The following is a 23,160-nucleotide window of genomic DNA, read 5'->3' as shown; positions in this document are numbered from 1 at the left end:
AAAACTAAATTTGCATCCGTCTACCAATAGTATCACAGAAGCACCTGGCAATATGTGGATATTCATATCTGAAATATGTGAAAAGTAGAAAATGAACCAATGATGGAAGTTCAGAAGGCAACGGATGTTTAAAACCAACAGGCTTGGGGAGAAAACACTAAAATATGACGTAACTCATATCATTGTGTATTAATTATTAGAAAATACAGTAGAACCTCGATTTTAAGTTTTTCTGGGGACCAAGCTGAGAAAACTTAAGATGTGGGAAAATGTACAATCGAGGAAAATTTTATAACATTTTCCTATGTTGGGACCATCAAGATTGAATGTATAATGTTTGAAAAATGTAAACTCTGGGTTCCACTGTACCTTTTATCATTGTAGATTAGTAACATGGTAGTGACACAAGTTAGACATGTGCCTGCATAATACTAAAAGGACTGGTTGTATTAACTTTGTGACTTGCAACTAAGATTTTTTTATGATATTGCAAGAGAATTTGATAATTTGTAGTGAAAATTACAGCTCAACCAGGGATTATACCTGGGCCCTTGGCATTCCTTTACAATTCTACGTAAAATGTACTAAGCCAATCATGACCTCATCATAATTTGTACGTGTTTTGACAGTTTAGTGAGGAAATAAAATATGTGGAGAGTAAAGCAGGGTGGCGACAGACCTGGAAAACCTGGAAAAGTCAGGTAATTGGAGAGGTCAAAAAAAGTCGGGGAATTTTGTCTTGATTGACAAATGTTTCTTTGTTGAACTGTAAATGCGATGTGATGCAATGAACTTGCCAGACATTTGATTTTGAAGAAGTCGTAATAAGCACTGCACTTAAACGGGAAATTGTCTTGCCAGTCTTTGGCATAAACTTTTAGGTCTCTATTATGCATTGGCACAACCATGGTGCCAGAAACAAGTGATAGAGGGTGAGGAGAAATTTCCAGTGACAGACACATTTGATGAACCTCTAAATGTCACATTTAAAATGTATTGACATATTTTTTTTCTTGTCTATGAGAGTTGTAAGGGGTCAGACCTGTCGACCAGAAGGGTGTACCCACTCTGGCACCATCCAACAGATGTCCAACACTGTAGTATGGCATTGTGTGGACCTTATGAAGGAACGTTAAAACAAATGAGTGCTTTCATCCAACCTGAATTTTTTGTCATATGCCGTGGAATGACATTTGATCCACCGAATATTTAGGTTCCATTGATGCATGTAACTTTTGTCGGATAAATCTGACTAATGAAAAGATTCTCTCGGGCTACTGACCAGGTGAGAGAATCATTTCATCATTCCTCGCCACGAAAGCTTCAAGACTTACTTAAATATCGAATTGCGACAAAATGTCTCACTATGGCATAAAAATGCATTCATAGCACTTTTATGCATCCGATTTTTTTGTCTGATGCAGTAGCCTACGACATTTCGTCGGACAAACTTCCAGGCTCTCAATCCTAAAACCATATCATTTTCGTCAGTAATCAATGTTCCTCTGTCAGCTCTACTGATTTTTCACTTTTCATCTACTGTTTTTGAATTTAACAGGCTGAAGCTTTATACGAGAATGGTCCAGAAAGTACATTCCAATTAGCCATAAATTAAAACACAAACTTTGGTAATAATTGACATTTTATTGTCTTAATTACAGTGACCCATAACTTACTTTTTGACATATTCACCACCATTCTTCAGGTATTTGTTGTAGTGTGACACTAAATTTTGTATGCCCATGTCATGTGTCTGCCTCCAAAAATTGGAACCATCTGTAAAGGAGCATTACTGTCAAAACATATGTCCTGCCAGAAACTGCTTGAGCTGAAGGAGAGATGAAAGTCGTAGCACATGAGGTCAGGGCTCCCACTTAAAGTGCGGTCAGGTATTGTGGTCGTGCATGATGGATCTGCCTTTCATGAATTGTCTGCACCATCGTCTTACCATACTGTCAGTTATGGCATCCAGTTCTTACACCTCTCACAAGTTCCGGTAGATCTCTGCCAGCATTCACTTCTGAGCATGCAGCTTGCAGTCGGTATATGAGAACTGCCATCTTTCCCAGAGAGTTGTAATGCTCTGTTTCTCTTTTGGGGAGAGTAACTTGCCTCGACCTGTCACTTGTTTTCGTTACTTCCCCAGACACAAATAATTAGCAAAACACTTAAAAAAAACTAACAAAAACAGTTCAATCAAATTAAGAGACATAGAATAACTACCATATTCTTTACCATGGATATTATGGAAAAACTCTGTTCTTTTATCTCAATGATACCCAGATGTTCAGTTTAAAAATATATAAAAATATTTATTTATTTCATGGATTAAATATATACATTAAATATATACAAAGAATTACATAAGATATAACCCACATAAGAAATGACATGATCCTCTTTAATTGAAACACTGTAATATATATATAATGGATAAAAGCAAGGAGGGCCAAAAGGGCTAAGTAAAAATCAAAGAAGGTAAAAGGAAACACTCACCGGACAGTAGAAAAATTCAAAATTTTCACTAATTTCATAGCATCGGTGTGAGGAGAAATAGACTGAACTGGAAGTTGGGGCCCTGCAGAGTTGCCAGGTCCCCATCGAAGAAGAAGCGGTGCGTGGAACAAAAAAAAACACTGTTTCGTCACCAGGCTCGTCGTAAACTGTGAGTGTGTGGAATGAGCTGGGAGGGAGGGAGGGCAGGAGGGATGGGCATAACTGGGTGGCCTTGTTCAAGCCAGGTGGAGTGGTTGCACTCATGACCGATATATAGGCCCTCTCCCATCTTTTGCGAACAGAGGTGTTGGCTGGTTGGGGTAGGAGATGGATAATCGCTACCCGGAAGCAGTCGTTGAAACTGATGTTGTGGTGGTTGGTGTGGACAGCGACAGTCCAGCTTGTGGGTGGAGGAGCGGTGGTTATTGATGCGGAGGTTGAGGGCCGTTGATGTTTCCCCCAGGTAAAAATCACCACAGATGTTGCAGGTGAGGATGTAGGTAAGGTTTGAGGCATGGCAGGTCCCTTTGGGATGGAGGGTAAATTTGCCAGTGGCCGTGTGCACCTGGAGGGTGTGAGAAGTGATGAGGATGGGGCAGCGTCTTGCACCTGGGGTGGTTGCATTTATGGGCAGGGGTTGTTGGATGTGTGGTGAAGGAGTGTTGTGGACCAGGATGTTTTGGAGGTTGGGGGGGGGGGGGGGGCATTTGAAAACCACTCTGGGTTTGTCAGGAAATATGTTTTTGGTTTCAGGATCACTGTGGAGAATTGGGAGAAGAGAGTGCAGTGTCTGCCTGATTTTGTTGAGGTGGGGATGATATTGGGTGCAGGTGGGTTGGTGGCAGAAGGTTTCTTGGTGGTAGTGGTATGTGAGGCAGCTCGCGATATTTGCTTGGTGACCAGGGTGGAGGGATATCCACGGTTGACCAGGGCCTTGTGTAGGTGGAGGTTATAATTCTGGCGGGAGGTGGGTGAAGTGTTCAGGTGCTGTTCCCTGAGGTCCAGAGAGATGGAATGACTTTTTATGTGTGTAACGGGTGGGAGCTGGAGAAGTGTAGGTATTGCATGTGGTTGGTGGGTTTTATGTGGATGGAAGTAGTCAGGTGTCCTCCCTCGATGTGCACATCCACATCCACATCCAGGAAGGTGATCTGGTTGTGGGAGTGCATCCAGGTGAATTTTAGGGAATGGAAGTGGTTAAGTTGATCCAGGAAAGCTGACAAGGATGGTTCTCCATGTGCCCAGAGCATGAAGATGTCGTCGATGAAGCGGAGCCAGAGGAGGGGTTGGGTAGCCAAAAACTCTTGCTCAAGTTTGCCCATGAAGAGGTTTGCATAGGATGGGGCCATTCTGGTACCCATGTCTGTACCTCAGATCTGTAGGAAATTTTGGTTTTCAAAGGTGAAGTTGTTACAAGTGAGGACTAGTTGGGTCAGGAAGTTGGTGCTGGGGTTGTGAGGTTTGGGTCTGCTATTGAGATAGAATTCTATGGAGCGGAGGCCATGGGAGTGAGGTATGTTTGTGTAGAGGGAAGTGACATCGATGGTGGCAAGGATGCTGTTTGGGGGCAATGGTGGAAGGGTGCTGATTTTCTGGAGGAAGTGGTTGGTGTCACAGAGGTAGGAGGGCAGAGCTTTCACAAGAGACTGGAGATGGGAGTCAACAAAGGCTGAGATTCGTTCTGTGGGTGAGTTATAGCTGGACACAATAGGTCTACCGGGGTTGCCAGGTTTGTGGATTTTGGGCAATAGATAGAAGGTGTGGGTGCGAGGATTGTCGGGTATTAACATGGCGGTGGTACGAGCTGTTAGGCCTTCAGGAGGGCCGCGGTTGTGGATGAAGTCCTGGATTTTGTTGAGGTGTTCGGCGGATAGGTCAACTGTGGTGGGTTTGTAGGTGGAGGGGTCAGCCAGCTGGCGGTTGGCTTCCGCCAGGTAGTCTTGAGAGTTCAAGACCACCGCGGTGGACCCCTTCTCAGCTGGGAGGATTTTGATGTTGTGGTTGTTGCTGAGGTCTCGGAGAGCTTTCTGTTGGGGGGGGGGGGGGGGTTTGAGGCTAGGTTGGTTGTGAAAGTTATTTAAGAATGAGCTGTCAGAGGTGGTGGAAATGATGGCAGTGATGTATCTTTCCAAGGGGTGGTTGGTGGGCAGGGGGGGTGGTGGATCTTGGGAGGAGGGGGGGGCTAAATTGAAGGAGGCTCGGGTAGGTTTCACTGGTAGTAGTTTGGAGTGAGGGATTTTTGGCCCAGAAATGTTGCCATCGGAGGTTGCGAGTAAATGTGTGTGTCAAAAAGTAGGCGGAATTGGTTGGGGGGAGTTGTGGGGGAGAAGGTCAGCCCTTTGGATAAAACAGCTATTTCATCAGTGCTCAGTTTATGGCTGGATAAATTGAGTACAGTCTGGTTGTTTTTGAGTGGGTTAGGGTCATTGGTGGTCATGGATTCGGTAAGGGTGAGTTTGTCCGTGGACTGGTTGTTTCCCAAGGTGCGATGTGTGGGAGTGCAGTTTTGGTTTTCAGGGGGGTCTGTGGTGGTGTGGGAGGGGTGGGCAATGGTAAAGGGGGGTCGGGTAATAGCGGGCATGTTGGTGTGGGACTGAAATTGGGTGGAAGGGGAAGGGTGCAGCCAGTCTGAAAAGCTTGACGGCAGAGATTGGAGAGTTTTTGGAGGTGTTTAGTGTTAAGGTCACTGGCAATGGAATGGGCGGTGTACCAGAAGGAGTCTATTTTGTGATGGTGGTTACTTGGGGTCAGCAACAGGATTTTGGTAAGGGATTGAATAGAGATGGACAGTTCTCGGGCGCGATTTAGCTGGGATCGATACATGGCGTGGGTCAGATCAATAGCGAAATTTCTCTATGTGATCAGAAGTATCCGACACACACCTGAAAATAAAGTACAAGTTTGGGCAACCCTCCATTGGGAACATTGGCAGTCAATACAGTGTTGGCCCACCCTTAGCCTTGCTGATAGCATTCACTCTCAAAGGCATACTTTCAACCAGGTGCGGGAAGGTTTCCTGAGGAATGGCAGGCAACCCATTCCTCACAGTGCCAAAATGAGAAGAGGTATTGATGTGGATCGGTGTGGTCTTGCACGAAGTCGGCATTCCAAAACATCCCACAGATGTTCTATGGTTTTCAAATCAGGACTCTGCGCAGGCCAGTCCATTAGTGGGACGTTGTTGTCGTCAAACCACTCCTCCACAAGCCCTGCAGTATGAACAGGTGCTCGGTCATGTTGAAAGACACAATGGTCTACCCTGAACTGGTCTTTGATGGTAGGCAGCGTGAAAGCTGGTAAAATGTCAATGTAAGCTTGTGCCGTGGCATTGCCATGTAAAGCAACAAGGGGGCCAATTCCCCTCTAGGAGAAACATGACCACACTAACCCCGCCACCTCCGAATTTCACTGTCTGCACTATACAGGCTGGTAGATGTCGTTCACCAGGCATTCGCCACATCCACACTACCATTGGATCGCCACATTGTGTACTGATTCATCACTCCACACAAGAGTTTTCCACTGTTCTATGGTGCACTTTCGACGCTCCTTGCACCACACAAGGCTGCGTTTGGCATTTGTCTGTGTAATGTTTGACTTATGGGCAGCTACTCGGCCATGGAAACCAAGTTGCCGCACCTTGCGCTATACAGTAATGGTGCTTGGGGTAGATTCTGATGCAGTTCGGAATTCCTGTGTGATGGTGGCGATGGATAATCGACGATAATGCTGTACGACTCTCTTCAACACTCGTCTCTGGAGGTCAACATGGGAGGTTGACCTGCACGCTTTTGGGTTGTACACATCCCTTCACTATAACATTGAAACAGTGGACAGAGGGATGTTTAGGAGGGTGGAAATTTCACACACAGACTTCCTACACAAGTGGCACCTAACCAACTGACCACGTTGAAAGTCTGCAAGTTCCTCAGACCATCCCATACTGCTGTCTCACACTGTCTGCAGACTTCTGAGTTCGCTGACTGTGTGTTCCATGCGGTAGATGGCAGTACTGTGTCATCCTCTATGATAAACACACGTTTTGCTGTGTGTCCGGATACTTTTGATCACATAAAGTATATATAAGAGAGGTTTGTACACTGGCCTAGACCAGCAGTACTATTTCAAAAATGTATCTAGCTTGTCACTAGCATACATGACATGTTTCTCTAATTCCCTCCCTTTCTTGTTTATAATGAAAATTGCCAATCAAAAAGACTAAACTTGATTGAAATTACAACTAATTATACGCTATTCTTGAAATTATTTAAAACAAAACTGCGGTGATTCTATTTCTACCCTGTCTTAATCCCCTTACCAGATTAAATAAAAACCGGACACCTTGACAGTGTTGAATCTACAAATTTAAACTAATAATGTCATGCAACAAAGTACTTGGCTTGTCACCAATGGATGGACATATACTTGTAATTAAACGCATCCCTTAATTCCCTTGGATACAACATTTCTCTTAGAATAATACAAATGTCCACCGAAAACTAAGCGTTGGCTTGTCACTAAATGAATCAAAAATAATGCGTGGACTTATCTATGTAGATCTATGTATTTCGATGAAAGCAAATGGTTGATCCCTGACCGCTAGCCATTTGACTAGCCCAGCCACTCTACCGGCACTGAGAGAACCTTCCAAAGGTCTCACCTCTTGCCCAAGAAACTTAAGAATGCCAACCCCCGTTACTCAATCTGTTCTCTTATATAGGCAATTCGAAAAAAAAAAACAGTTTATATTGGAAACTGCATAAAAAAGAAGTATAGCTGCCACTAAATAAAATAACATTGAACATACATAAAAACTAATAATAAAAAAGGATCTTGTAGTGATCTATCATTACAGAGTTGAGCCAAGCTAACTCCTGGCAGCCCCTGTAGTAGAGCGGTGAGCACATTGCGCTCCAACACCAGGGCATGGATGTTTGTTCATCATGTCATCACTCATCCCCATCTTCGCAAATTAGCCAAAAGTGGCACCAAAAGCAAAGTAAAATAAAGCAAATCAATCAATCAACCAATCTAACTCCTGGTGCGTCTTTATGGCAGTGACCCGCCTATGACACTTTTACCTACGAAGAAACTTGCAGTCAAAAAGCCCCCCCCCCCTCTTTGAGCAACAATCTGCAACCTTAGAATCCCCCCTCCCTGCAGAGGCCAGTGGAAACAGGATTTTGCCAAAATAACCATTCTGCGCTGTGAATACAGCCAGGAGATAACTTGGCCCTGGTATAACACTGTTCTTAAATCAACTCCCTTCACAAAAATACAACTGCACCACATTACAGACACATATCACCTCTTCGTATCTGTATGTGTGCATCGTGCTCCAACATCTAGCGCAGTGTTCTAACGATATCGGAACTTACTTTCTGGATGTGCCTCATATATCAACTTACAGATGCTGTTATTAACAGCATGTTCCTGTCTGATTATCAACATCAGATGCCTGTGCAGTACTGTAGATTCCCCTACTCTTGAGTTAAGATTTTAATAGATATGTATATATATATATACACACACACACAGTTTTTGCCAGCAAGGTAACCGTGTGTTTTCAGTTTCACAGTACTTAGATATACTGTGAATGTTTGTGCTGAAAGAAAAGTCACATTGATAATGTAAGGTAATGTGACACTTTGTTTTGTAGAATTTCATTGCTTCAGAATGTTTAGTCTGGAGATGCAGGTTTAAGATATGTTAGGGTTTTGAGTGCAAAGCTGACGCTATGTGTTGCCATGTTCACATCAAACAAGCAGCTAATTCACCATACCAATATCTCAATCATGTGTGCATGGATTAAGTTGTTTGTTTGCTTTATATAGAAAACACATAGGATACAAGCATTAATGCTTCAAAAATAAGTTTGCAGTCATGGTTCTTGCAAGCGGCAGGCGAAATATCAACATTTAATAACGAGAAAGGCTTAGAAGAATGAGAAATTACAAAATTTCTTCATTAAAAACAACTAATTTACTATAATCTAATTTAGTCATAACTTGAAAATTAATCAAATATTTTATTTAAGCCTGCTTGCAAATGAGAAAAGTCCTGTAAGTCCCTCCCTAGCTTGTGAATTGTAATATTTTTTCAAATTCTCTATTTTTTCAGGACGAATATAAATCATAGAAAAATTAAGTCAATTTCTTATAAGCTAATATACACTATCTACCAAAAAAGTTATTGGGCATCTACCTGAAATGTTTGTCTGGGGTCCATGCTGTTAGAACCTCGTGGTGCCACCCCTTGCTGCTATAACAACAACCAGCCTCTGAGGGATGCTCCTAAGGTGTTCGATGGTATTGAGGTTGGGGCTCTGGGCAGTCCAATCTAAGCGTTGTTCATTATGGTATCAATACATGCCACCTGACATTGTCATCCTGGTTGTAAAAGGGGTACATTCCGTAAAAATACCACAATGTTCGGAGGACCTCATTGTCTAGAATTGTACAGTACGACTGGGAGTTTATGCTGTCACGAACAAACACAAGTGGTGCACTATTTCCTTGTGGGAAATATATACTCCCCATAGGTGTTCCCCGGGTATCCACCACACCCATACTTGCCTGTCGGACCAAAGGATTGTGAAGCTCGACTCTTCTCTCCACAGAATTGATTTGTACTGCTCCAGTGTCCAGTTGCAACAGTCCAATCCCACTTGAGCCTTCAAACTTTTTTAGCCTTCGTGATAGGAGTTTATGTGCAGCTGCTCTGCCTTAATATCCGAGGTGGCGTGACTCTGTTTGCAATGTTCCAATGGAAACATACCCCTGTTGCTGTCTAAAACTCCTGTCTGATGGTGGACGTCAGCTGTGTCCGGTTTTGACAAATTCACGATTCGGCATTTTTCTTGGTCACCCAAAATGTTTAAAAATTCCTACAATGTCCCTACACCTTCCACTTATGCATGATCACTGCCACGGTTGATTTGGCCATGTTTATCTTAGCAACTGTTGCTTTGCTGGACAACCCACCGAGGTGGTATTCCACAATTACATCTTATCAAAATCAGAGAGCACCAAATGTCATGTCTTTCACAACTGGTTTTCTTGCTCACTAACATGGCAATACATGATTTATGTCACATAATGGCTGCATGAGTCAAACAACCTACTTTCAAGGGGTGTCCAGTTACTTTTTGGTAGATAGTGTAGATACTTAGTACAGTCCACACATGAAAGCTGTATGGGTTTATTTTCCATGTACAAATACGTGGATTTAGTTCAAAATTGTCAGGAAAAAAAATGCAAAATTTGTCCTGGAAAACCTGGAAAAGTCAGGGAATTTCATTTCTGCTTGTCTGTAGCCACCCTGGTAAAGAGTTAACTACAGGGTGGCTCAAAAAGTCACTTAACACCATTTTCAACAGATCAAAGCTGAATGGTTAGTGCTGATAAGTTAATGGTGTGGCGTGCTGTGTGGAACACAATTGGTTAGTCAATTTTTCATCAACGGAACCTTAAATGCTTAGGGCTACTTGGATTTGTTAAATAAACAGGTTTTTTCATCCTTGCTTATGGAAGAAGGTACCTTTTACAGCGTTTTTCAAAAGGGAGGAACACCAGAACACTATGGGAACGTTGTGAAGCAGTTTCTGTCCAAAGTTAGTTATCAGATGACAAGGGTCGCATATTCTGTTTATGAACTTCCTTATGAACATAAACATTAGCCTTGTCACTGTGAAGGACTTTTAATTCAATGGAAGCGTCAGACTGTAAATTGTTCGTGACAACCACTCATAATGCGCAGCTCTTCATGGATGTATCTGATTAAAATCGTGTGCAATGGCATGCAAACTTCTCTCCCTAGGCATCACTTTGATCTCGATGCATTACCGATGTGCTAAACAAATTTTAAGGCATTTTCCTCAAAAAGGAGCAAATTGGTACAAGAATTCAGTCATAACTTTTTACTGGTTAAAGATACGTCGCAAAAACCTTCACCATTGCCTTTCTCGTGAAATTCTAGCCTGATTTGATATATCACCCCTTTCCATTTAAAATTCTGAAGTTGAATTCAAGATGGCGGACATCAAGATGGCTGCCGACCACGTGGGTGGCATCAATGTGGTTCTCCCTTGGCCTGATAACGATTGGTCATCACCATTTCCATGTTGCACGCTGCAGTGGCCTTGTACCAAAGGTGTTAAGTGACTTTTTGAGCCACGCTGTATAAAGAGTACGGTTATGAAATCAATAGGAGGAGAAAGGTGAAAAATGCATGGTGATGTATGTAGATTTTCTCAGTTGTGACAAAACGTTGACACTTTTTGTAGTTCAAGAATCAGTAAACAGTCACAAAGAAGAAAGTTAAAATTAAACATTAATTTAGAACTTACTTTTTATGGTTGCATGGGCAATCTACAGATATCCAAAGTTAAAGTTTGCATTTAACTTCTTTTTAGGGCTTTGCCAATAAGGATTTATTGGCATAGACAGTATTATTAAGAGTTTAATCACCGATACTGGCGATATTTTTGCGAAGTCAGTTAGATTTGCGGAGTCCACAAAATTGCCATGCAACACTTTCATGGAATCTAAATCTGAAAATGATGTAATAAGATTACAGGAAGATGTAGATTTTGTGATTAAATGATTCCCATGTACAATGTAATAAGATTACAGGAAGATGTAGATTTTGTGATTAAATGATTCCCATGTACAATTATGGATATTTAAGGGAGAATTCACACCGTGCAAAGGCAACACATGTCTGTAGGTAATGAGTCAATCAGCAGCAACATTTTACACCATAGCAGCATGACAGGCTGCACAAGCCATCGACTGTTGAAATCCTCAAGGGACACATGTCGCCTGTCATTTCAGTGTGAATTCTCCCTTAAAGGAAAACTTGAGATTTAAATGGCATCTTTCAACTGGGAAATTTATATTAAAATTTACAATTATTCTGAATTACCTTGAAATTGCTGCAGTTTTCAAATATAGAAATTGGTGTAATTCAGTGAAAGTGTCAGCAGTGGTATCGGCTTGGCCTTGCCTTAAAATTAATTCATTTTTGTGTATTTTTAAGTTTGTTAACTCGGCTATTATCCAACTAAAACTGTAGGTAGCATAGATTTATTATGAATGAATCTTAGGAAGATTTCACACCGAAGCGACAAGCAGTGGCAGATCCAGAAGTTACAGTTGGTAGGGGCGATTTTAGTTGGGTTCATCACCTCACTGAGTATCAGTTATAACCTACACTTGCAGTGTTTTATACAATATATGGTTTTGTTAGCAGGAAGCAACTATGTTCTAGAGAGTAGCATCTTTTTTGGGGTTGGGGGGAGCAGGTTTGACAAAATTCGGTGTCCGGTGGTGGAGTAGATGGTTATTATTTCATGGCATTTCCAGGATTTTCAAAAGGGCAGTTACGCGTACATTTTGTGGAAGTCAGTCTTGATTTTGCCATCTATTCCTGTGTTTTTAACATTTTTTTTTCCAGGAAAATCTTGTCAAAAGTGGGCACACCACTGGACAGTACTAAACTGAATGATCAGATATGAGGGGCAAAATGAATAAACAAAGAAACAAAACCCCATTCTTTGCAGAGGTTTCTGGTTCAATCTCCTTTTTGAGGCATTTTGCAATGTGGTTCGGATCCAAATTTAAACTAGTCCAGTTCCAAGCCGCGGTAGCTCAGTCGTTAGGCCATCTAACTACCATGTGAGAGACCCAGATTCGATCCCCGGCAGGGAAGAACAGACTTTTTCAACCTGTTGAAGCAGTCCTGGCACCCACCCAGTGGGTACCTGGAGGAAACACTGGGGTGTAAAGGCAGCCAGGGGCGTGATGCTGAATCACCCTGAGCTCGGCCGAGATCAAGAAAGTGTGGGGCCCTAACCCCACACCCCCTATATGCTTTCATGGCGTGGTGCAAAGCACAGGGGAGCACTTTACTTTTTTTTTGCTTCAGGTCCAGTTCCGATTACTTTTTTTTTTGCTTCAGGTCCAGTTCCGACTACTTTTTTTTTTGCTTCAGGTCCAGTTCCGACTAGCCTATCATGAGCAAAAAGTGGGCTTAAATCTAGCTTTAAAAACATATTTTTTGAACCTGTTGAACTTTGTTACAAGAGACAGATCAGTTTGACTGTTGAAAAAATATCAGGCATAATATTATAAACCTAGCAGTTGGGAAGGGTGATCGTCCCCTATCGTGGATCTACACCTAGCGATAGGCAAAAAGCTGCAAGTGACATCCACTGCTTGGAAGTGAGCCCTCAGTAATCGACTGAACCTTTCGAACCAAAGCGTTGCAACAAACTACACGTGTTGCTTGCATGTCACTCGGACTGGGCAGTTTTCTCAATACTGTGCATTGTGTTGCCTCAGTTTGTTCGCATATGAGCAGTGAATCCTTCACCCCAACGAGCTTTTAACTATAACTAGAAGAGAGCCCAACCAGGGGCCTTACAACATGTTTGAACCCCTAATTAGTTGATACAATAAAGTGTTGATATGTACAGTGTTTTAAGATTTAAACACAACATTCTTTTGGCTTTATTAAGTTTGTTGGAGCAGTTATCTTTTATTTTCCTTCAACATCCGTGTTTTGGCCATTTAGGACGTGACTGCTTTTGTTTAAAACAGCCAGTGCTGGAGGCACTTTAGTCCAAAATAGATAGTGCAGTGTTCCTCAACCTCTGGGCTGCGTCCCAGTACTGGGCTAGCATATCAACTATACTGGTTCTGCTGAAAGTGGTTAACGAATAATATAATCCTTATTACATATTTGAGTTGAGTTTTTTCAGTTCATTTTATGCACAAATAGACTAATCAAGACTGGACCTACAGTTTAAAGTAGGATCCACACCACTATGTGCCTCCACTGAGTATCAAACCTGGAATCACTTATTTACAAGTAGACAATGTTTCTGCTTTTGTCATCCATATTCTTTATTTCTCAACAAGCCTACACGTAATCGAACTATTCTTACTCTTTATGATTATGCCAGAATTTATTTATCAATATTTAATATCAAGGGTACATGTATAAAATTTCAAAACTGGAAAGGTATTTATGAGGTAAATTCTTGGGATCCAGACACTGATTTTTAAATAAAAAAATAATTTGGCCATGGTTGAGAGCCACTGCTCTGGTATTTAGGTCTTCGTTTTATCGAGGCTCAAAAGTCTGTTGTATACAGTTTGAGGTCAGTGCATATAAGATTTCTCAGCTTTTCTCATGGACAACATGCAGTTCCCAAGTTTCAATAACTTTGTATCAATCCCTAATTGTACATGATTTGCATATAGCAATGTCTAGTCTTAGATTTTTTTGGGTGACTAACAAACTGATTAATGCAATTACATCGGTGTCATCAGGCAAACAGAGCAGAGAAACAAGTGTTGCTTATCGTGTGTCACTTGCAGTTTCTTGCTTTGGTATGAAACTCTCGTTTTGCTTGTCGCCTGTCACTTCGGTGTGAAATCTGCTTTATAGTCCCCAGTTTTCTGGTAGAATTTTGATTGAAGTTTTTATTTTGTTGAATGTGTGTACTGATGGTAGTTTATCATTCTCGTAGATTGTAGGTGATGATTTAACTGTGACAAACCCAAAGAGAATCCAGACAGCTGTGGAAAAGAAGGCCTGCAACTGTTTGCTGTTAAAGGTGAACCAAATTGGCAGCGTGACAGAGGCAATTCAAGCTCATCTACTTGCGAAATCCAATGGCTGGGGAACCATGGTGTCTCACCGATCTGGTGAGACTGAAGACACTTTCATTGCAGATCTTGTTGTGGGATTAAGCACAGGACAGGTAAGTTCTCCTGTTACTACTACAGGGTGGCTACTCACCGGGAATTCTTTGAATTCTGGGAATTATGCGTGAATTATTAACTCCGGGAATTATGGGTGAATTCTACTTGAATTTTTCTCTGTAGACGTGAAAAATTACAACTTTTTCTAATCCAAATCCTATTCACATTTTAAGCAAATAAAAATTAATTTCGTAAAATTTTCTTGCTCGCTTTGCTTGCAATTCCTCCTTTTCTTAGTCTTATCAAGTTTATAACCATAGCTAAGAGCCAGCGGGAGTCGGCCCTGGGTGCCGAACTATCTAAATGAAAAATGTTGTAGAATTGATGGATTGATTTGTAGTTTTTAGTCTACTTTATGCACAGAAAGGCTAATCGGGACTGGACCTACAGTTTGAAGTGGGATCCGAACTACTGTGCAGTGTGGTGAAAAAATAATTGAAATTGTTTGTTCGAACACAAATGCTTTAGCACCAACTTCTACCCCCTTTTTGCATAATTTACGAGGATAATAACTTCTTTGATACTACTACTACTACTAATAATAATAATAACAACCAACAACAACAACAATGTTGGTTCTGGCAGGTTCGAATCCTGTCTTGGGCATGGATGTTTGTGACTGTCTATTCATCAATTTCATCATATCACTCATCCCCATCTTCGCAAATTAGCCAAATGTGGCACAAGAAGCGAAGTACAATAAAACAAATCAATAATAATAATGTTATAATAATATTATTATTATTAGTAAGTTTATCCTGGCACTTTCTCCCCGCCCGCTCAGACAAACATTCGTGGTTGCGCCTCTGATTGTAAATAGAAACTCAGCACCTTAAATTAAATATTTTAATTATATTACTTATACCGTTTAATTGAATTATAACTTTTGGATGTTGGAATCACATAGACTCTTTATACTATGAAGATATTTGTGTGTGGATGTTGAGAGGAGGTAATACGTAAAGTTGAAATAGAGAATACATCTGCTTGAATTTTTGGAAAGTTCGCCTTGAAAACCGGGAATTGTACTTGAATTTTATCATGGTCCTAGAGTAGCCACCCTGTACTACAATAATTCCAATATTGCTCATGATTGTTTCCTGTTAGGATATTTCTCTTTTATTACGAATGTATACTAGGCACATTGTAATGTTGAATGTAGGATAACAACTTTACGATGTACCTAGGTGTCAACCTTTTGTAATATTAATAATGATAATGTATGACATAAGTCAAGCTTAATTATATTTTTTTAATTGAAACTGATCTGGTTTGACTGATAGATCACTATTAACTCTTTATTTATCATTTGGAATAATTTACAGTTTACCACTTTTCACAATCTGGTTTGTACCAAGATCTGTTGAACTGCATAATACCAACTTTGGAAGGTCTCTTCATAAGACCTGGTTTTAACAGACCAATGCAGTTATAAAATTAAGACGTCTGAGGGATGAAATATTGCTGAACAAACAATGTTTTAGGAAGTGAATTGTGTTTGTGTTCTTTTTTGACAGTTCAGTCATGTTTTTTTAGTGATTTCTTTTCATATGATAACATTTTAGTATGTCAAAATGATGATGTGTATGTGTCATAAGCATATGCTGAAACTACCTCAAGAAAATAAAAAATTCTGATGTTGTTTATCATGCATTACCCTTCAGTCTCATGAGAGATTCAAAAAAAATTGCAGATCGAAAATTCAAGAATTCAAATGCTCTGTTGTATTTAGCAATATTGACCATTTCAAGATAGCAGACAAAAAACAATTTTCTCTGTTATGTGCCATATATAGTGCTATACAATTGCGGCATTGGAAGAAGAGAAGGGGCCAAGCCACGTGCCGTTTGATCCATTCCCTCACTCCTAAAACTGCACACTGACATTCCCCACATTCTCATCTTTGCCACTATACGATTGTGGAACCAAGCCATGATGCTACTGTTCTCGAAAATATCAATAGAACCTGAAAAGATATTGGCAGGCACATGCATTCCAACATATAACTCAATTTTCATATGCTTGTGGTTTGACTCCTTCTCTCATTCAACGCCTCAGTTGTTTTCTTCAAAAACTATCAAACACATTTTTGGAGAGTTAAGAACTAAACTTGTAATTTCAGGATCAGGGTCATTCCATGCCAAATGAACCAATTTTAAAGTAATTGGTTGCATGACCATTTTATAAAAAATTCATTTTTAGTACATACGTTTGTACATGTTTCTAGATATCAAAACCAATGTTCAAAATAAATTATTGTCTTTAGTTCTCCTGGAGTAGCCATTTTTCCAACATGGCACATGGCTTTCTTTGCTCATGTAGCACTTTTCAGAAACTTTAATATCTCAAAAAACATTAGAGCTAGAGACTTGAAACAAAATTAATTTTGTAGCTAATGAAGTATACTGTCTATGATATTCAAGTATGTTTTGCTTAAAATTGCATCCTTAGTACGAAAATTGTGGTAACTGTAGTTAAAAAATTGGATTTTTAAGCCCGATTTTTTCAATGAAGGTGTTTAGTCTAAGGCCATAAGGTTTTAATACTTGACTTACCAGAAATTAAAATTACAAGGTATGACAATTGAAAATCTGTGAAATATCATTGCAAAAGGTTTGATTTATTAGGTACCAATGACCAGTTGGTATTGTCAGCTCCAAAACTGTGCTTCCCCCCACATTTTTTAAATGTAGCAGTACATGCAGCAGCATGCCCAGGAATTTCGAAAGGGAGGGGATGGGGGTTACATATACTTTTTAAGAATAAAGCCCTTTTTTTGCCGCATTATCCTGCCTTTGACGTAATTGTTTATGGAATACTAGGCTTATAGGTATTGGGTTATGACCCCCCACCAACCCCTCCTTGGGCACTCCACTCAAAGTAGGCTATTTATTTTGGAGGGTCAAAGCTGGTAGAATATATATATGTGTATACCTCAAGAAAAGACATTCGTTGAAGTAGACGTGAGTCATGCATAGCAGAAGATTCAGAGACACATGTTTTGATAGGATGTGAAGCAAGCCTGAAACTGATCTGTGCATGGACAATCTCTGCTGTCATTCTTCCTTCGCCTAATGTGCTGAGAGTAGTGACTTGTGAATGATTGTTATCTGTGACTGGAAATGGAGTGTTCTGTAGAATTTTTAACTGGAGAGGACTGTCACAAATACACTTTTGGTAAGGTTCCCAAAGACCTAATTAATCTTAACGAACTCAGTGAAAATGATAAAACACTTCTTAGGCCAAGACTACAGGTGGATGGCTTAGACACAATATGCAAATACCATTGAAAATAATTTTTATATGGTAAAGTATGTTGTGCTTACCACTTAACGAAAAAGTTAAGGGAAGTTTTAAAATCAATTTGCATCATATGGCAAGGCAAAAAAGTGTCAGGTAAGCCTTATTCCAGTTAAGCATGAAGTCTGTTCTGTTTTTGATGTGTCTCCTGTTTCAAAACTAAGGAGGCTTATTGCAGAAAAACAATAAAGTGCTCTTGCTCGAAAAACTATTCACATCATTCAAGGAGTGCAAAGGAAACTGGAAAGTTGCTTTTCACAAAGTATTAGAACTAAAGAAAAGGAAAGCAAGTGTGATAATCTTTTGCATGGCCAGTACAATCATATAATTGAAATTATATGAAGAAAAATGTAAATTAGCAAAAACTAATGTTGAAAAGGTCAGAATCATCAGTTGGATTGCTACCACTTGGTCAAGAAAAAATATATGTGATGAATTGAAAGTTTCTGATAATTTACTTAGGAACTTAGTGAAAGAACAAAGAATTCTGCCTGATTTAACAGAGAGAATGAATAGGAAACTGGAGCTGACAACACCAACTGGCCATTGGCACCTAATAAATCAAACCTTTTGCAATGAGATTTCGCAGATTTTCAATTGTCATACCTTGTAATTTCAATTTCTGGTAAGTCAAGTATTAAAACCTTATGTTACTATATTTTCTGAGGCTTTATTTAACCCAAATTTAAAGAAGAGAAAGAAAAGACTTCATTATTGTAAGTATGGAATGTAGTTTAACCTTACTTTGCAATGTCATAAATTAGGTGACATACGTTACCTCATATTGACCAAAACGAGTTAAATCTAAAAGTTGAGATTTTTACTGTGAGTTGGGTTCATGCAGGGCTTCTTTTGTACCAAATTTCAGAATTTTTCAAGAGGACCCATCTGAGATATTTAACCCCGAAAACTGTCAAAATTCAATTAACGGCCATGTTTGAGCCCATGCTGTAAAAAAGGGTTGAATGTCTAAGCACTGATATTTTATTTACAGACAGCCTGCAGGCAGATCTACACATGAAAAAAAATGAAGCCTTAGACTAAACCCCTTCATTAAAAAAATCGGGCTTAAAAATCCAATTTTTTAAATATTGTTACCACAATTTCCACCATAATTTTCGTACTTAGGATGCAATTTTAAGCAAAACATACTTGAATATCATAGAAAGTATACTTCATTAGCTACAAAATTAATTTTGTTTCAAGTCTCTAGCTCTAATGGTTTTTGAGATATTAAGGTTTCTGAAAAGTGCTAAATGAGCAAATAAAGCCATGCACCATGTTGGAAAAATGGCTACTCCAGGAGAACTAAAGACAATAATTTATTTTGAACATTGGTTTTGATATCTAGAAACATGTACAAACGTATGTACTAAAAATGATTTTTTTCTAAAATGGTCATGCAACCACCATTGGATCGTTTGGCATGGAATGACCCAACATTTATTTTACCACAGTTCTTTGATAAAAGTTTTAAAATATACTGCATAGTTTAGGAGGTTACCAAGGGTGACTGAGCATGTTAAGTGGTCGACTTTCGATCTTGCCACTAAAGTTCCTGTTTTTGAGTCCCAGCCTGGGCATAGCTGCTGTTTGTAAGTGTCCCTTCATCAATATAATCTAACTCATCACTCGTCAGTCATTGTTGCAATGAATCGTAAATGGCATAAAAGCGGTGCTAAATAACAAAACTACAATATGAGAGGGCAATTTGCTAATGTTTGGAATTAACTATGTTTAAATACTAAACTTTTGTAAATTTAAAGATTCCAGAAAACATTTTTGCAGTTGCTAGGTACCATTAACCCAAGGCTGATTTTCCAGGTATTTGCACTAACGCTGAGCATGTTTTCAGCAGGAAATTTGAAATTCTACATGCTTCTAAATGAAATTTTAAATTTCCGGGACTAAGAACATTAGAGGTACAAATGATACCTCGTTTTGTTCAGTATACTTTGGGCTATAATCCTGATGGAAAAAAGATAATTCTTTAATCTGTTAGAAGAAGAAAAAGCAAAAGTAACTATTTTGTTTTCATTAAATTTAAAATTCATGTAACCCCCAAGCAGGCTATGCCAGGATGTGAATCTCCAAAAGGTACCCACATAATGCCTGGTATGTTTGCCATTGATGTTAGAAAATGTACACACTTATGTACGGCCAGTGTCACAAGCTGTCCTTAAGGGCTATACCTGCTGTGACACCTGTGTCGGGGCCTGTCCTTTAACAGTTAAACATTGGTATAGAGTGTCTCAACCTTAAAAGTCAGTATGGAAGTAAATGGAGTACTCCCCTCTCTCTAATAGATGCGTTTTGCCAATAGCTCTGTCCTTCTTTACCACCGCTGCATTGCCAGATGTTACAAAATTTACAAAATGTAAAAGTCATACATAGAACTTGCTCAAGATAGGGAAAGATGGAAGGCCTGTGTTGCTGCAGCCATGAACCTTCGGGTTTAAGAAGGCGAGAGAGTTAGTTAGTTAAAAGTCATACATTTCAATCATTATCCTGTAGAGTTTTTTATGCTCTATTTACTGACGACATTATATAACCTGTCACAAATTCATGTGATCTGCAATTTTGCAAAACGCTTAATTTTTTTCTAGTAAATACTTGAAAAGCCATAAATATCAAACCGCTTGAACAACTTATCCAGTTTATTTTCTATGGGATCTATGGTGTTTGTAGATAAGATATTTTTCGCCTTGAGTGAATTAATTTGCTTACGAGGAGAGTTATATATATATATATACATTGAATATTTTGTATAAATCATCAGACCGTAACATGAAATAGTTGGTAAGCGAGAAACTTTTGGTTTGTCGCGATACACGTGCAGATCAAGCGAGTTTGAAGTTATTTTTAGAATGCATTGTTATTCCACAGCACAGTTACTTATTCTGCAATCGTAGTTTGTTTATGCGGGCTGTTTCGCGTATCAAATTCATTGCACGCGACCAAATTCATTGCACGCGACCAAGGTTACAATTCAGTTGCAGGCAGGTGCTCCAGTTTGTAGGAAGTGCAGTGTGCTTTATTTTCCGTAAAAATATATCTTAATGTTTGTTTTTGTATTTATTTAATTCTGTTTATGTAAAGGATACAATATTCAATGAAAGAAGTAACAATAGTTGTGTGTATTACACATATAGTGCAAATGTAAAATAGTAAATAGTTAAGTTGAAATATAAACATTTACATGCAAATCTTGAGGTAACTATAGTTTTCTTTTTTCAAAATGCATCAAATACATAGATTTTGAAGATTTCCTATACAATATTAAGGAAGTAACTTTGTTGCAATCATTAGCGATTAACAGCGACTCGATGCACTTCCGTTTGTTGATCTGGCAATGCTGCACTCCATTTAACCCAAACTGACTTTTAAGGTTGAGAATCTCTATAGAAGATACCTTATAGCAAGCAAAATATATGTGTGTGTGTGTGTGTTTTGCAAAAACTTCTGATTCTGCTGATTTGTATCCTACATTTTCCTAGAATAAGGTACGAAAATATAAGTAGTTGCAGGGAATAACTAGATCTATAAGTTCTTGCAAAACTTTGAAAGTGTAGTTTAAGAGTAAGTTATCCATATTGTGACCATGATAACTGTAGCAAATTTAGAGCGGTTAGATATGTCCATCATGTATTGCATGCGAGTAAAATTGGCCAATTTTAAAAGAAAACTACAGCTCACTACAGGGTTCCTGTCTGCATTTTTCAAAAACACATCTCCTGTTCCACTTAAATCAGTCTCCATGTCAGAACAGCTTCTTGAATTAACTGAATTATTACCTACACAGAATTACCAAAGCAATTATATGCTCTTTTCATTATTAATAATTTCAGCTTATATACTGTATCTGGTTTCAGCTTTTAAGACGTTGATTTTCACAATAGAAAAAAAAATCCATGGGGCCACGATATTTTATTATGAAAATGTAATAAAAATATTGAAATCAATATGTTTCTTCATGATTATATGAAAAATTGATATTCTTAATTATCTTATTTGCATGAGTCATGTGCAACTCACGTGGTTCTAGAATCAATCAATTATGCTGCATGCCACATGAGTTATATTTGGCTCACAGCATATGTATTATTTTTTCAAGCATTTTTTTTCTGACATTGATTCTTTTGTTATTTGTAACATGACACTGCCATATACTCTTGTATTGATATTGTTCGAGGAGCTGGCCAGCAATAATTTAAGGCCAAACGCTCAATCTGATAAAGTTGAAAACCGTTCATGAGTGAAAATATATTTTTTTGTTTACTTAACAGATTTACGTGAATTTTAAAGGCAAAAATTAATATAAAAGAAGTTATTGTACATCTAATTAATTTGATCCACACTTTTTAAATTGTTTGTATTAATTATAGCAATAACATCACCAAATAAGATTTTCACAAACAAAATTTTGTCCACGGAGCGACTCTTCATGTAACATGTATAGCATGGTAGTGTGAGTTGCCGATGCACCACGAGGCTCCCAAGGTAAAGAGATATGCGAGTTAAATATGATTCACGAGTCCTCGGGTGAAAACTAGCATGAGCTCAATACAACTCATGTGGCAGTTAACGTGTTAACTGGTGATATTAATGTAAAGTTCATGAAATGTATAATAATTTATTTTGAAGTGAAAATTCCTGGTGGGGAGGGGGTTGCTGATGATTGATGAAATTCTTGGTGGCATTGTGCTTTATGCAGTGTTCAAGTAGAAAAGTGATAAACATGGTGTGAGTATTTCAAACACTTTTACCAAAATTTGAGTATTTTTTTTCCCTTTCCATGCAGATCAAGACTGGAGCCCCCTGCCGCTCAGAGCGTTTGGCTAAATATAATCAAATCCTTCGCATTGAAGAAGAGCTTGGGTCATCAGCTGTTTATGCAGGAAAAAAATTCCGCAAACCATCATAAATATGAAGAAATAAGATGCTGCCAACATAACACATAGATGGCGTTGTAGCTGTGTAATGCTGTCCAGGGTATGTGGGATTCGAAAAATAAATGTGTGACATTCACACGAAGTTTTAGTAACAAAGATCAGATGTCCAATCAAGATGTACTATCTGCCATATAGAGGTTAGATGGGTCCAAAAAAATGTACCAGTACCATATTTAGGCATAAATGTATCTAGTCACCATGCTAATTGGCCAGAATAATGTTTGAGAAAAATATATGTTAATAAGTAATTTTCATGTTGTGAGACACACAGTTCCACTTATCTGGAACATATGGTCCTTGTGGCTGGTACAATTATGTGCGCTACGTCACAGTGTATTTGTTGTGGTTAAATGTATAGCAATAAATAAAATGCATTGAGATGCGTGATTGTTTATCATTGATACTGATTGCTTGAATGTTACCTATACTTTGTTGAAAGCAGGGAAAGTCCTATTTAAGTGGAAAGGCAGCTTATCTATATGAAATTTTCGTCCATCATCAAGAAATAGTAGAGCTCACCATGCCTTTGAATGATGAGATTTCTTGTCCTTAATAATTCCATCTGTCACTTATTTTTGCATGTAAATTGCAGCCTATTGTAACTGGTTGTTGCGTATGCATGTTGCATTGAAAGGATCATT

At 39.0% G+C, this 23,160-nt stretch overlaps 1 protein-coding gene across 1 annotated transcript in view; it reads left to right on the top strand.

Moving 5' to 3' along the window:
* Eno (alpha-enolase) overlaps window positions 1–22,903 on the top strand; it is a 63,805-nt gene extending 40,902 nt beyond the window's left edge. The window contains exons 8-9 of the mRNA XM_083120391.1: window positions 14,033–14,266; window positions 22,369–22,903. Coding sequence (XP_082976517.1) covers window positions 14,033–14,266; window positions 22,369–22,491 — 357 coding nt within the window. The 3' untranslated portion in view covers window positions 22,492–22,903. The remainder of the gene's footprint in view (window positions 1–14,032; window positions 14,267–22,368) is intronic.
* Window positions 22,904–23,160: the final 257 nt, after the last annotated feature.

This window comes from Lepisma saccharinum, chromosome 4 (assembly GCF_977018435.1).
Source record: "Lepisma saccharinum chromosome 4, izLepSacc3.1, whole genome shotgun sequence".
Taxonomy (NCBI): domain Eukaryota; kingdom Metazoa; phylum Arthropoda; class Insecta; order Zygentoma; family Lepismatidae; genus Lepisma; species Lepisma saccharinum.
The sequence above is the reverse complement of the archived record's forward strand: the minus strand, read 5'-3'. Positions and strand labels throughout refer to the sequence as shown.